The 17,014-nt window shown below is 45.9% G+C and overlaps 1 protein-coding gene across 1 annotated transcript in view; it reads left to right on the plus strand.

The window, feature by feature from the left end:
- LOC306917831 (intersectin-2-like) overlaps positions 1-17,014 on the plus strand; it is a gene marked incomplete at its 3' end in the record, with an annotated part of 141,771 nt that overhangs the window by 78,151 nt on the left and 46,606 nt on the right. The window contains exons 29-30 of the mRNA XM_079530735.1: positions 470-661; positions 11,134-11,261. Coding sequence (XP_079386861.1) covers positions 470-661; positions 11,134-11,261 — 320 coding nt within the window. The remainder of the gene's footprint in view (positions 1-469; positions 662-11,133; positions 11,262-17,014) is intronic.

Consider the following 17,014-nt stretch of genomic DNA (forward strand, 5'->3'; position numbering starts at 1 on the left):
CCTCGCCCTCGCCCCTCAAAAACAAAAGAGCGTGGCATGAGGGAGTGAGTGAGTTTTGGAACTCTCCTTCCCATGATGCCTTGCAGTGTGCCAGGTCATTAAACTCTCCTTCCCATGATGCATTGCAGTGTGCCAGGTCATTAAACTCTCCTTCCCATGATGCATTGCAGTGTTGCCAGGTCATTCAACTCTCCTTCCCATGATGCCTTGCAGTGTTGCCAGGTCATTAAACTCTCCTTCCCATGATGCCTTGCAGTGTTGCCAGGTCATTAAACTCTCCTTCCCATGATGCATTGCAGTGTGCCAGGTCATTAAACTCTCCTTCCCATGATGCCTTGCAGTGTTGCCAGGTCATTAAACTCTCCTTCCCATGATGCATTGCAGTGTGCCAGGTCATTAAACTCTCCTTCCCATGATGCCTTGCAGTGTTGCCAGGTCATTAAACTCTCCTTCCCATGATGCCTTGCAGTGTGCCAGGTCATCGCCATGTACGACTACGCGGCGGCCAATCAGGACGAGCTGAGCTTCGCCAAGGGTCAGCTGATCAGCGTCCTGGACAAGTCCAACCCTGATTGGTGGAAAGGGGAGGCCGGGGGCGTGACGGGCCTGCTGCCAACCAACTACGTCAAGATGACCACAGACTCAGACCCCGCCCAGCAATGTGAGTAGCCAATGAGAGCCCCAGCAATGTGAGTAGCCAATGAGAGCCCCAGCAATGTGAGTAGCCAATGAGAGCCTCAGCAATGTGAGTAGCCAATGAGAGCCCCAGCAATGTGAGTAGCCAATGAGAGCCCCAGCAATGTGAGTAGCCAATGAGAGCCCCAGCAATGTGAGTAGCCAATGAGAGCCCCAGCCAGCACTGTGAGTAGCCAATGAGGGCCTGTTTAATAAGATGCAAGTGAACTGCATTTTTTTAGGGATGGGGTCAGTGCAGTAGGAGTTTGTTTGGACAGTGGCTGGTCACGCAGATGATGTCGTGTGTTGTGGTGTTTTAAGGATTATGTCATAATTTAGCTATTGAAAAATATATATTTTTAAAAATCTTGAAAATGTGGCACTCAGAAAATGTGGCATTCAGTGCGAATGTTGGAACAACATATTTTCAGATGGGGGTCGGCGGCGGCGGTAGTTTGAGAACCACTGACATAGAAAATTTGCTTTTTTCAGAAAGCTGTCATGATTTAGAATGCATTTGTAGAATCTGGCCTCAGTCAAATCTGGTCACGAATAGAGACATGTAGGAATGCAAAAATCACACCTGTGTGAAGTGAGGGGCGCTAATATATTAAAGTCTAACTCATGTTGATTAGGTGATGTAATGGTGATGTAAAACAAACGGTGTAAAAACATTATCTTTGTTGTTAATGGGATTTAATGTTTGTGTTAGGGACAAGATGACGTAAATCTTCCCTTCATTGTCAACAGCGTTTTTAAAACAAACATTGAACTAAAAACAAACATTAAACCTGTATATAGGAGGGGCTAGGGGAGGGGCTAGCGCCCCTCAGAAATACCAAATATAGCATGGTACCAAAACCTGGCTCGGCCCCTGGACTGGACTGGACTGGACTGGACTAAGACAGCTCTAAGTGCTTTTAGATATTAACCCATTCAGGTGTTTTAAGCATTATGTTATACTTTATAGCTATTGAAAAAAATAGCAGATTTACAAGCTCGTAGCGCTACGAGCTTGTAGATCTGCTATTTTTGAAAAATCGTGAAAATGTAGCGCAAATCTTTGAATATATATTCTTTCAGAGCGAACGTTTTTAACTCAAATCTTTGCTTCTGGGGGGGGGTCCCCTGGAACAACATATTTTCAGATGGGGGTCGGGGGCCAATTACATTTTTTTTCAGAAAACTGTCAGGATTTAGAAGGAATTTGTAGAACGTGTTCTCAGGTTCTAAATGGGTCTAAAACGTCTCGTCTCTCCATCTCTCTCCACCCGTCCTTCATCTCACTCACTCCCCTCCGTTCCTCTCCGCTGCTCCGCTCCATCTTTTCCTCCCCACCTCTCTGTGTAGGACGGTAGCTCCGCCTCCTCCTCCTCTTCCTTCTCCTCTGTCTCTGCGAGCCAATCAGAATTCAGATTGCCGCGTCGGGAAGAACCAGCAGCCAACGGGAACAAACGCTCTGCTCGTTTTGGGACATGTGACCCCGCCCCCTTTGTGGCCCCGCCCCCTATGTGGCCCCGCCCCCTTGCTTTCCTATACCCTCCTTTTTGTATATCTCTTTCACTCCATTTCTCTCCCCTCCCCTCCCCCCCCTCCCCTCTCCTCTCCTCCCCTCCCCTCTCCTCTCCTCCCGTTCCCCCTCCTCTCCTCCCCTCCCCTCTCCTCTCCTCCCGGTCCCCCTCCTCTCCCCTCGTTCCCCCTCCTCTCCCCAATGTCTAAGGCATGGAATGTTTAGTTTTGTATTATTATTATTTTTTAGACAAACAGTGAACATACACATTAATCTTAATCTTAACTACTTGATTACAGTTCTAATATAGTTTAGTTACAAAAGTCACAAAATGCTCTGATTTAGTTTTTTATAAACTGTTTATAAACAGAGCTCCGGAGTGGCCGTTGAGAGAGAGAGAGAAAAACGAGATATCTCGTTTCAACCCATTTAGACGTTGAGGACGATTCTATACAAAATGTCTTCTAAATTCTGGCAGGTTTCTGATAAACCTCATGTTTCTGTCAGTCGTTCTCAAACATTTTCATGTCAAGGACCCCAAAGATATTTGTAATTGACCACCGAGCCCCATCTGAAAATATCTTTTGTCCCCCCTCCCCAGAAGCAAAGATTTGAGGTTAAAAATATTTGCTCTGAAAGAAAGAATATATATTCAAAGATTTGCACCACATTTTCAAGATTTTTCAAAAGTAGCAGACCTACAAACTCCGGTCCACTCCTGGCCAACTCCGGTCCACTCCTGGCCAACTCCGGTCCACTCCTGGCCAACTCCGGTCCACTCCTGGCCAACTCCGGTCCACTCCTGGCCAACTCCGGTCCACTCCGGTCCACTCCTGGCCAACTCCGGTCCACTCCTGGCCAACTCCGGTCCACTCCTGGCCAACTCCGGGGCTCCGTGCTTTCCTCCCCGCCACCATGCTGTAGAATGTGTCTAACAGGGTCTCTCTAGTCTTGCACTAACAACGTGAAAACTTGCTATAAAAAAAAGAAAAACTAAAGACTAAAAACGGACCAATGTAAAGAACCTTTAGTGTGACGATTCACTCTGTGTTGCTTATTATTCTTCACCGATGATCTTATTGCCAAGTGCGTTGACGTTTTGTTAAATTCGGCCATTGCCACTTTGCCCAAATGTGCTGACCTCATCACATTTTGTCAAGACGTCTATGGGCGTTTTTTTTAGCCCAACAGGTGTTTTCTTTTTTTCGTTCAGAACTAATGCTTGGAATGGATTCAGAACAGAATCATGACACACTGATGACTAGTTCAGAATCATGACACACTGATGACTAGTTCAGAATCATGACACACTGATGACTAGTTCAGAATCATGACACACTGATGACTAGTTCAGAATCATGACACACTGATGACTAGTTCAGAATCATGACACACTGATGACTAGTTCAGAATCATGACACACTGATGACTAGTTCAGAATCATGACACACTGATGACTAGTTCAGAATCATGACACACTGATGACTAGTTCAGAATCATGACACACTGATGACTAGTTCAGAATCATGACACACTGATGACTAGTTCAGAATCATGACACACTGATGACTAGTTCAGAATCATGACACACTGATGACTAGTTCAGAATCATGACACACTGATGACTAGTTCAGAATCATGACACACTGATGACTAGTTCAGAATCATGACACACTGATGACTAGTTCAGAATCATGACACACTGATGACTAGTTCAGAATCATGACACACTGATGACTAGTTCAGAATCATGACACACTGATGACTAGTACAGAATCATGACACACTGATGACTAGTTCAGAATCATGACACACTGATGACTAGTTCAGAATCATGACACACTGATGACTAGTTCAGAATCATGACACACTGATGACTAGTTTGACACGTCACATGCTACTGAAAGCATGATGACGTTTAGAAAATATTTGCCTTATATTGGTTATCATTGGTGGCCAATCTTTACAGGCCTTTTTGCAAAACTTTCCCCTTACCTTGGACAATTCACCTTTAGCTAAGCCCCGCCCTCTCCCACTTAGACACTCCCACTTGGACACTTTCCAGCCGGGCTCATTCATTCCAATGTAAATATCATAGATTTTACGCATTAAATACTGGTTCATTTTTGGAACCAGACCTTCAAAATCTCTTCCAAATCTGTCAACAAGGCCTGCCGTATGCGCTGGAAAGAATATGCACTGGAAAAACATTGTTATTAAAAAAAAGAAATTACATGCGTGACATTTATTTTTTTAAAACAATGTTTTATCACGTAGGAAAACTATTGTTGGAGATCGAGGTTTGTCTAACCCATGTTATGCTTAGCTGTGATTGGACCATAGCAGTTTGGGGAGGGGCTTAGCTATAGGTCAATTCCAGGCAACTTTTCTTCTATTATTCAGGATATATTGAAGATACAAAATCAGTTTTTTTTTCTTTCTTTGTTTTGTTTTTTTTGCAATTATTTGGAGGTCAAAATGACATCACTAGTGGACTACCTGAAGTGTAATTAGTTGGAGGTTAAATTACATAATTACTACTGGACTACTTGAAGTTTAATTAGTTGGAGGTTAAATGACATCATCATTTCTGGACTAGCTGAAGTTTTCGTCCACTCGCTCGTTCCACAAGCTATGCAACCGCTGGGAGGAAGCTCTCCGCCTCGGAAGGTGTTCCGCCCACGCCTCTTCTCTCTGATGTAGCCGCAGCGGCCAGTGTGCTAACAGACAGTTAGCTCTGATGTAGCCACAGTGTGCTAGCAGACAGTTAGCTCTGATGTAGCCACAGTGTGCTAACAGACAGTTAGCTCTGATGTAGCCACAGTGTGCTAGCAGACAGTTAGCTCTGATGTAGCCACAGTGTGCTAGCAGACAGTTAGCTATGATGTAGCCACAGTGTGCTAGCAGACAGTTAGCTCTGATGTAGCCACAGTGTGCTAGCAGACAGTTAGCTCTGATGTAGCCACAGTGTGCTAGCAGACAGTTAGCTCTGATGTAGCCACAGTGTGCTAGCAGACAGTTAGCTATGATGTAGCCACAGTGTGCTAGCAGACAGTTAGCTCTGATGTAGCCACAGTGTGCTAGCAGACAGTTAGCTATGATGTAGCCACAGTGTGCTAGCAGACAGTTAGCTCTGATGTAGCCACAGTGTGCTAGCAGACAGTTAGCTCTGATGTAGCCACAGTGTGCTAGCAGACAGTTAGCTCTGATGTAGCCACAGTGTGCTAGCAGACAGTTAGCTATGATGTAGCCACAGTGTGCTAGCAGACAGTTAGCTCTGATGTAGCCGCAGTGTGCTAGCAGACAGTTAGCTCTGATGTAGCCGCAGTGTGCTAGCAGACAGTTAGCTCTGATGTAGCCACAGTGTGCTAGCAGACAGTTAGCTCTGATGTAGCCGCAGTGTGCTAGCAGACAGTTAGCTCTGATGTAGCCACAGTGTGCTAGCAGACAGTTAGCTCTGATGTAGCCGCAGTGTGCTAGCAGACAGTTAGCTCTGATGTAGCCGCAGTGTGCTAGCAGACAGCGTCTTAGGGTGACCAGATCCCCAAACTGTTCATTTGAGGGACAGAGGTGTCGCTTGTGTGGGTCAAGTGTGTGTGTGTGTGTGTGTGTGTGTGTGTGTGTGTGGGGGGGGGGGGGGTAGCATCTTATTAGCATCTTATTACTTAAGTTGCTATTTAAATGCCTTGATGTCATATTCAACCATATAGGCCTAATATTGCCTATCATTTTGTTATTAATAATAATTACTAGTGTGACTGTCAGTCACAATGTGGGACAGACAGGGTCTCAATGTGAACACTGATGCCTGTCAGTCACAATGTGGGACAGACAGGGTCTCAATGTGAACACTGATGCCTGTCAGTCACAATGTGGGACAGACAGGGTCTCAATGTGAACACTGATGCCTGTCAGTCACAATGTGGGACAGACAGGGTCTCAATGTGAACACTGATGCCTGTCAGTCACAATGTGGGACAGACAGGGTCTCAATTTGCTGGACGCCTGAAAAGTATTGGACATGAGGGACTGTCCCACGCAGAGGGGGGGGGGGGGGGGGGGGGGACATCACCTGGTCACCCTAAAGCTGCGGCCCATAGTTTTCTAGGTCCGTCGCGTTTCCGCGACACATTGTGCCTCTGCTCTGTGCATAGAATGAAGACACATTGTGCCTCTGCTCTGTGCATAGAATGAAGACACATTGTGCCTCTGCTCTGTGCATAGACACATTGTGCCTCTGCTCTGTGCATAGACACATTGTGCCTCTGCTCTGTGCATAGACACATTGTGCCTCTGCTCTGTGCATAGAATGTACATGTATGTATGCAGTATGACGGTGGTTCCCAAAGTGGGGTCCGGGGACCCTCCAGGGGTCCCTGAGGGAGTTCCAGGGGTCCCTGAGGGAGTTCCAGGGGGTCCCTGCAGCTAAATGACAGTTTGGAACCAAATTAACACTTATGGGTCTGTAACTCTGAGAGTTTACAAATGTACACTCTCAGAGTTAAATTGACTTTGATTTTACAATATAAATTGGGGGTCCCAGAGATAGAAATGCCATTAAATTGGGGGTCCGTAGAATAATGTCATGTCAAACAGGGGGGGTCCTTGAAATCAAACGGGTTGAGAATCACTGCTAGAGCCGTAAAAACCTTCTCTTATGGGGGTCCCTGGCATATATTTTCTAATGGGGGGTCCGCGGGGCTATTGAGTGTCAATTTGGGGGTCCTTGACATGAAAAAGTTTGGGAACCACGTACTGCAGTACGACACATGTGACAATAATAATAATAATAAATACAGAAAACGTTTTAACATAGAATGTTTTAACATAGAATGTACATGAAGACGTTTTAACATAGAATGTACATGAAGACGTTTTAACATAGAATGTACATGAAGACGTTTTAACATAGAATGTACATGAAGACGTTTTAACATAGAATGTACATGAAGACGTTTTAACATAGAATGTACATGAAGACGTTTTAACATAGAATGTACATGAAGACGTTTTAACATAGAATGTACATGAAGACGTTTTAACATAGAATGTACATGAAGACGTTTTAACATAGAATGTACATGAAGACGTTTTAACATAGAATGTACATGAAGACGTTTTAACATAGAATGTACATGAAGACATTTTAACATAGAATGTACATGAAGACATTTTAACATAGAATGTACATAGAGTGTGATCGCAACTGCTAATAAAAGACATTTTAACACAGATCAACGGTGCACGCAGTGTTGATTTTGACAGCAAGTTTCTTGCGCAACACAAGCAGAGCGCGCAAGTAAGTATGGCATTGTGGTCGTGCTGGTACGACTGGCTTTGGCAGTGGCGTGCACAGACATTTAGAGGGGCAGGTGCTCAAGTTAAAAAAGGGCACCTTGTGCAGCGCGTGGAACCGGCCGGTTGCCTTAATCCATTTTGGGCGGGAACCCCTTTTGGTGTTAGCATTATGTTATGCTTTAGCTATTGAAAAATAGCAGATCTACAAGCTCATAGCGCGCCACCGAGTGGCGCGCTATGAGCTATGAGTTTTTTTTTTTGTTTTTTTTTCAAAAGGGCACATTGCCAAAAGGGCAGGGGGTGCTCTAGCACCCCCTAGTGTCTATCTGTGCACGCCACTGGGCTTTGGTAGGTATTGATGGTAGCGTCATTTAGATAGGCCTATGTATCGATGCCGGGTTATAACTGGCTTTTGATGGTGACGTAATAAAGATTCAGGGTTTCAGATTACATAGTAAGTAAGTAAGTAAGTAAGTACATTTTATTTCTAAAGCACCTTTCTTAACAAGGTTACAAAGTGCTGTACAATGAACACAATAACATCAATCAAAATTACAACAGGACAGTGTACAACAACAAACAATAAGAACACTTCATCAAGAAGGTCAAATAAAATCAGGAAAATGTTTACGAAATAAAAACGTTTTCAACAAACTCTTAAAAATATTGACAGACTCAGCGTTTTTTAAAGTGCAAGGTAGGGCGTTCCATAATGTAGGTGCAACTACTGCAAAAGCACGGTCACCCTTTGTCTTTCGCTTAGTCCCAGGAACTATTAGGAGGCCTTTGTCAGAGGACCGCAGGGATCTCACATTGACCTTGGGGGGTAGAAGATCAGTAATGTAGGGTGGGGCCAGTCCATGTAGGGCTTTAAAAGTAGTTAAAAGGATTTTAAAAACATACATGTATACATAGTACATACAGACATTATATATTTTATTCACCCGACACTGAAACATATCCTAACTAGAAAAAGTGCCCTTCTGGGCACAGGTCTCCACCAGGAGGATAGGACTGTGTGAGATGTTTGGCAAAATGTTTAGGATTAATATAAACATGTTTTTGAGGCATTTTGTTCCAAAAATGTGTCTTGCAAAAATCAACCTGTTGGTGGCGCTATAACAGGCCAATGTGAAAAGGGTGGGATATATTCCTCAGCCTAGTAAGAAAATGTGTGAAAGATTTCACGTAAATTGCATGCTGCGTTCATGATTTGAGGCTTTTGTTCAAAACAGGGCAATCTTGCAAACTGTGAAAGCTAATTATAGCCAATTAGGATGGAATATGAAATATCGGACAGATCCGACTTGAGCACATGACCATAGAGATAGTGTGTAACGATTTATGAGATTTTTGGACAGAATCTGGAGGAGTAATATCAAAAAATGTGTTTTACAAAAGTCGGCCCCCTGGTGGCGCTATAAAAGGCAGATGCGGAAAATGCAGGTCAATGGTTTGTTCTTGGCCTCTAGGGAGTGTGCATGCAACGTTTCACGCAGATCGGTGCAGTTTTAGGTAAAAACTGTGAAAAGCTGCCTCATGGTGGCGCTATAACAGGCCGTTCTGGAAAATGTGGGGCAGAGGTTCATCGTTGGCATCCAGGGAGTGTGTGTGCAAAGTTTGGCATCGACCGGGTTAACGGTGCCGGAGATTAGCTGGTAACAGACGGACGGAAGGACGGACGGACGGACACACACACGGACACACACACACACGGACGGAGTGCAAAACATACTCTCTCCCCATGCCTTCGGCCTGGTGGAGACAATTACGTCACCATCGACAGCCAGTTATAACCCGACATTGAAACGTATCTTAAACCCATTCTGGACGGGAACCCGTTTTGGTGTTTTAACTAAGCATTATTTAGCTATTGAAAAATAGCAGATCTACAAGCTCATAGCGCGCCACCGAGTGGCGCGCTATGAGCTTGTAGGTCTGCTATTTTTGAAAAATCGTGAAAATGTGGCACAAATCTTTGAATATAGGCCTATATTCTTTCAGAAGACTTTTGTATTTATGTCGACGTCAGGCCTACGTCCCCATCAACATCAGTATATATACCTACCAAGCATACGCACCTAAAAAGGCCAGCCGATCACAGTATAGTACTATCATCTTGCATACATACATACATACATACATACATACATACACACACACACACACACACACACACACACACACACACACACACACACACACACACACACACACACACATACATACATACAATACATATGTTACCCAATCAATATTGAAACATATGGTGATGAGTTTATAGCACAGACTCTTCATATACTAGAACATGTCTGAAATAAGTGTCAGAGCTGAAATCGACATGTAAATATGAAATAAATGCTTAAACATGTAGCTAGGTGTAATGTTAGAGACCACAGAAGACATGTAAATATGAAATAAATGCTTAAACATGTAGCTAGGTGTAATGTTAGAGACCACAGAAGACATGTAAATATGAAATAAATGCTTAAACATGTAGCTAGGTGTAATGTTGGAGACCACAGAAGACATGTAAATATGAAATAAATGCTTAAAGATGTGGCTAGGTGTAATGTTAGAGACCACAGAAGACATGTAAATATGAAATAAATGCTTAAACATGTAGCTAGGTGTAATGTTAGAGACCACAGAAGACATGTAAATATGAAATAAATGCTTAAACATGTAGCTAGGTGTAATGTTAGAGACCACAGAAGTGAACCTTTCATGCCTGTTTTCTCAACTTGCTGTTTTCTGCAAGACATTACTCTATAAGCCATTTCTCCAAAACTGGTGGGTCAAACTGAACAACCAATATGTCAATATGAAGCTATGATTCCCTGCTTTCACATGACACGAAAAAACGAAAATTCAAAAAAATCCAATGGCAGTCCCTCAGTCAAATGTAGTCACATATTGTGCGCTCTGCTCGCGCACTATAGTAGGACATTTATGCAGTTCTAGTTTAGATTGTTGTTGTTTTTTTGTTTTAGTCATGGTCTCTTGGACAGTTTTGATTTAGTTTTAGTCACATTTTAGTCACCCCTGGAATGTTTTAGCGTTTAGTCTGGATTTAGTCGACTAAATATCATAAGATCAAAGTCGACCAAATCTACAGTTTATTTAATCGTCTGAAATGTATTTCCGCAGTGATGTCGTCCTAATGCCTGATTTTACACTTAGCAGATCTAAGTGTAAAGCAGATCTACAAGCTCACAACGCGGCGCGCTGTGAGCTTGTAGATCTGCTATTTTCAGCATGCAACCAAGTGTAAAATAGTCTAGTTGTTGTTTAATTGTTGACGAAATTGTCAACATGTTTAGTCTTAATTAGTTTTACTCATCATGGCTTAGTTTTCATTTAGTTTCCTATTGGTTTTTTAGTCGGTGAAAAAAGGATAGTCGAGGAACATTCTTCGTCGTAGTACTAGTCCACGAAGTCAACACTGCAGCAGCGGATTGGCTACTGTGACTTGGAATGCAGACAAAATAGCAGATCTACAAGCTCGTAGCGCGGCGCTCGGTTGCCGCGCTAAGATCTTGTAGATCTGCTATTTTTCAAACAGCTATACACGAGGCGCCGCGGATGCTGCCTCGTCCCCCGCCACGCCTGGGGTGGTTTGACCTTGTGACCCCCTCTGTGTTTTTTAGGGTGTGCCGACCCCGTGGTGACCCCCCCGGGGGTCACGACCCCTCAGGAGAGGAAGAGACAGGGTTACATCCACGAGGTCATTCAGACCGAGGAGAGCTACGTGCACGACCTGGAGCTGGTGCTGGAGGTGTGTGTGTGTGCGTGTGTGCGTGTGTGCGTGTGTGCGTGTGTGTGTGTGTGTGTGTGTGTGTGTGTGTGTGTTAGGGCATTCACTTCTAGTCGTTTTTACTAGTTGTTTAACTTTTTTTTTTAAATAAATATTTGTACATTTAAAAACTGTATATTGGTGACAATGGGTGCGTTCGGAAATGCGCGCCGGGAGCGCCCGGGAGCACACTCTCCTATTAGGGAGCACACTCTCCTATTAGGGAGCACACTCTCCTATTAGGGAGCACACTCTCCTATTAGGAGCACACTCTCCTATTAGGGAGCACACTCTCCTATTAGGGAGCACACTCTCCTATTAGGGAGCACACTCTCCTATTAGGAGCACACTCTCCTATTAGGGAGCACACTCTCCTATTAGGAGCACACTCTCCTATTAGGAGCACACTCTCCTATTAGGGAGCACACTCTCCTATTAGGAGCACACTCTCCCATTAGGAGCACACTCTCCTATTAGGAGCACACTCTCCTATTAGGGAGCACACTCTCCTATTAGGAGCACACTCTCCTATTAGGGAGCACACTCTCCTATTAGGAGCACACTCTCCTATTAGGGAGCACACTCTCCCATTAGGAGCACACTCTCCTATTAGGAGCACACTCTCCTATTAGGAGCACACTCTCCTATTAGGAGCACACTCTCCTATTAGGAGCACACTCTCCTATTAGGGAGCACACTCTCCCATTAGGAGCACACTCTCCTATTAGGAGCACACTCTCCTATTAGGAGCACACTCTCCTATTAGGAGCACACTCTCCCATTAGGAGCACACTCTCCTATTAGGAGCACACTCTCCTATTAGGAGCACACTCTCCTATTAGGAGCACACTCTCCTATTAGGAGCACACTCTCCTATTAGGAGCACACTCTCCTATTAGGAGCACACTCTCCTATTAGGGAGCACACTCTCCCATTAGGAGCACACTCTCCTATTAGGAGCACACTCTCCCATTAGGAGCACACTCTCCCATTAGGAGCACACTCTCCTATTAGGGAGCACACTCTCCCATTAGGAGCACACTCTCCTATTAGGAGCACACTCTCCCATTAGGAGCACACTCTCCCATTAGGAGCACACTCTCCCATTAGGAGCACACTCTCCCATTAGGAGCACACTCTCCCATTAGGAGCACACTCTCCCATTAGGAGCACACTCTCCTATTAGGAGCACACTCTCCTATTAGGAGCACACTCTCCTATTAGGAGCACACTCTCCTATTAGGAGCACACTCTCCCATTAGGAGCACACTCTCCCATTAGGAGCACACTCTCCTATTAGGAGCACACTCTCCTATTAGGAGCACACTCTCCTATTAGGGAGCACACTCTCCCATTAGGAGCACACTCTCCTATTAGGGAGCACACTCTCCCATTAGGAGCACACTCTCCTATTAGGGAGCACACTCTCCTATTAGGAGCACACTCTCCTATTAGGAGCACACTCTCCTATTAGGAGCACACTCTCCTATTAGGAGCACACTCTCCTATTAGGAGCACACTCTCCTATTAGGAGCACACTCTCCTATTAGGGAGCACACTCTCCCATTAGGAGCACACTCTCCTATTAGGGAGCACACTCTCCTATTAGGGAGCACACTCTCCTATTAGGAGCACACTCCTATTAGGGAGCACACTCTCCTATTAGGGAGCACACTCTCCTATTAGGGAGCACACTCTCCTATTAGGGAGCACACTCTCCTATTAGGAGCACACTCTCCCATTAGGAGCACACTCTCCCATTAGGAGCACACTCTCCTATTAGGAGCACACTCTCCTATTAGGAGCACACTCTCCTATTAGGAGCACACTCTCCCATTAGGAGCACACTCTCCTATTAGGAGCACACTCTCCTATTAGGAGCACACTCTCCTATTAGGAGCACACTCTCCTATTAGGGAGCACACTCTCCCATTAGGAGCACACTCTCCTATTAGGAGCACACTCTCCCATTAGGAGCACACTCTCCCATTAGGAGCACACTCTCCTATTAGGGAGCACACTCTCCCATTAGGAGCACACTCTCCCATTAGGAGCACACTCTCCCATTAGGAGCACACTCTCCCATTAGGAGCACACTCTCCTATTAGGAGCACACTCTCCTATTAGGAGCACACTCTCCTATTAGGAGCACACTCTCCCATTAGGAGCACACTCTCCTATTAGGAGCACACTCTCCTATTAGGAGCACACTCTCCTATTAGGAGCACACTCTCCTATTAGGGAGCACACTCTCCCATTAGGAGCACACTCTCCTATTAGGGAGCACACTCTCCCATTAGGAGCACACTCTCCTATTAGGGAGCACACTCTCCTATTAGGAGCACACTCTCCTATTAGGAGCACACTCTCCTATTAGGAGCACACTCTCCTATTAGGAGCACACTCTCCTATTAGGAGCACACTCTCCTATTAGGGAGCACACTCTCCCATTAGGAGCACACTCTCCTATTAGGGAGCACACTCTCCTATTAGGGAGCACACTCTCCTATTAGGAGCACACTCCTATTAGGGAGCACACTCTCCTATTAGGGAGCACACTCTCCTATTAGGGAGCACACTCTCCTATTAGGGAGCACACTCTCCTATTAGGAGCACACTCTCCCATTAGGAGCACACTCTCCCATTAGGAGCACACTCTCCTATTAGGAGCACACTCTCCTATTAGGAGCACACTCTCCTATTAGGAGCACACTCTCCTATTAGGAGCACACTCTCCCATTAGGAGCACACTCTCCTATTAGGAGCACACTCTCCTATTAGGAGCACACTCTCCCATTAGGAGCACACTCTCCTATTAGGAGCACACTCTCCCATTAGGAGCACACTCTCCTATTAGGAGCACACTCTCCTATTAGGAGCACACTCTCCTATTAGGGAGCACACTCTCCTATTAGGGAGCACACTCTCCCATTAGGAGCACACTCTCCTATTAGGAGCACACTCTCCTATTAGGGAGCACACTCTCCTATTAGGGAGCACACTCTCCCATTAGGAGCACACTCTCCTATTAGGGAGCACACTCTCCCATTAGGAGCACACTCTCCTATTAGGGAGCACACTCTCCTATTAGGGAGCACACTCTCCCATTAGGAGCACACTCTCCTATTAGGAGCACACTCTCCCATTAGGAGCACACTCTCCCATTAGGAGCACACTCTCCCATTAGGAGCACACTCTCCTATTAGGAGCACACTCTCCTATTAGGAGCACACTCTCCTATTAGGAGCACACTCTCCCATTAGGAGCACACTCTCCCATTAGGAGCACACTCTCCCATTAGGAGCACACTCTCCCATTAGGAGCACACTCTCCCATTAGGAGCACACTCTCCTATTAGGGAGCACACTCTCCCATTAGGAGCACACTCTCCTATTAGGAGCACACTCTCCCATTAGGAGCACACTCTCCTATTAGGGAGCACACTCTCCCATTAGGAGCACACTCTCCTATTAGGAGCACACTCTCCCATTAGGAGCACACTCTCCCATTAGGAGCACACTCTCCATTAGGAGCACACTCTCCCATTAGGAGCACACTCTCCCATTAGGAGCACACTCTCCCATTAGGAGCACACTCTCCTATTAGGAGCACACTCTCCCATTAGGAGCACACTCTCCCATTAGGAGCACACTCTCCTATTAGGAGCACACTCTCCTATTAGGAGCACACTCTCCTATTAGGAGCACACTCTCCCATTAGGAGCACACTCTCCTATTAGGAGCACACTCTCCTATTAGGAGCACACTCTCCTATTAGGGAGCACACTCTCCCATTAGGGAGCACACTCTCCCATTAGGAGCACACTCTCCTATTAGGGAGCACACTCTCCCATTAGGAGCACACTCTCCTATTAGGAGCACACTCTCCTATTAGGAGCACACTCTCCCATTAGGAGCACACTCTCCTATTAGGGAGCACACTCTCCTATTAGGGAGCACACTCTCCTATTAGGAGCACACTCTCCTATTAGGAGCACACTCTCCCATTAGGAGCACACTCTCCTATTAGGAGCACACTCTCCTATTAGGAGCACACTCTCCCATTAGGAGCACACTCTCCCATTAGGAGCACACTCTCCCATTAGGAGCACACTCTCCTATTAGGGAGCACACTCTCCTATTAGGAGCACACTCTCCTATTAGGAGCACACTCTCCCATTAGGAGCACACTCTCCTATTAGGAGCACACTCTCCTATTAGGAGCACACTCTCCCATTAGGAGCACACTCTCCCATTAGGGAGCACACTCTCCTATTAGGAGCACACTCTCCTATTAGGGAGCACACTCTCCTATTAGGAGCACACTCTCCTATTAGGAGCACACTCTCCTATTAGGAGCACACTCTCCCATTAGGAGCACACTCTCCCATTAGGAGCACACTCTCCTATTAGGAGCACACTCTCCCATTAGGAGCACACTCTCCTATTAGGAGCACACTCTCCTATTAGGAGCACACTCTCCTATTAGGAGCACACTCTCCCATTAGGAGCACACTCTCCCATTAGGAGCACACTCTCCCATTAGGAGCACACTCTCCTATTAGGAGCACACTCTCCCATTAGGAGCACACTCTCCTATTAGGAGCACACTCTCCCATTAGGGAGCACACTCTCCTATTAGGAGCACACTCTCCTATTAGGAGCACACTCTCCCATTAGGGAGCACACTCTCCTATTAGGAGCACACTCTCCTATTAGGAGCACACTCTCCTATTAGGAGCACACTCTCCCATTAGGGAGCACACTCTCCTATTAGGAGCACACTCTCCTATTAGGAGCACACTCTCCTATTAGGAGCACACTCTCCCATTAGGGAGCACACTCTCCTATTAGGAGCACACTCTCCCATTAGGAGCACACTCTCCTATTAGGAGCACACTCTCCCATTAGGAGCACACTCTCCCATTAGGAGCACACTCTCCCATTAGGAGCACACTCTCCTATTAGGAGCACACTCTCCCATTAGGAGCACACTCTCCTATTAGGAGCACACTCTCCCATTAGGAGCACACTCTCCTATTAGGAGCACACTCTCCTATTAGGAGCACACTCTCCCATTAGGGAGCACACTCTCCTATTAGGAGCACACTCTCCTATTAGGAGCACACTCTCCTATTAGGAGCACACTCTCCCATTAGGGAGCACACTCTCCCATTAGGAGCACACTCTCCTATTAGGAGCACACTCTCCCATTAGGAGCACACTCTCCTATTAGGAGCACACTCTCCCATTAGGAGCACACTCTCCTATTAGGGAGCACACTCTCCCATTAGGAGCACACTCTCCTATTAGGAGCACACTCTCCCATTAGGAGCACACTCTCCTATTAGGAGCACACTCTCCCATTAGGAGCACACTCTCCTATTAGGGAGCACACTCTCCCATTAGGAGCACACTCTCCCATTAGGAGCACACTCTCCTATTAGGAGCACACTCTCCCATTAGGAGCACACTCTCCTATTAGGAGCACACTCTCCCATTAGGAGCACACTCTCCTATTAGGGAGCACACTCTCCCATTAGGAGCACACTCTCCCATTAGGAGCACACTCTCCCATTAGGAGCACACTCTCCTATTAGGAGCACACTCTCCTATTAGGAGCACACTCTCCCATTAGGAGCACACTCTCCTATTAGGAGCACACTCTCCCATTAGGAGCACACTCTCCTATTAGGGAGCACACTCTCCCATTAGGAGCACACTCTCCCATTAGGA

This window comes from Electrona antarctica (assembly GCF_951216825.1).
Source record: "Electrona antarctica genome assembly, contig: scaffold_92, whole genome shotgun sequence".
NCBI lineage: Eukaryota > Metazoa > Chordata > Actinopteri > Myctophiformes > Myctophidae > Electrona > Electrona antarctica.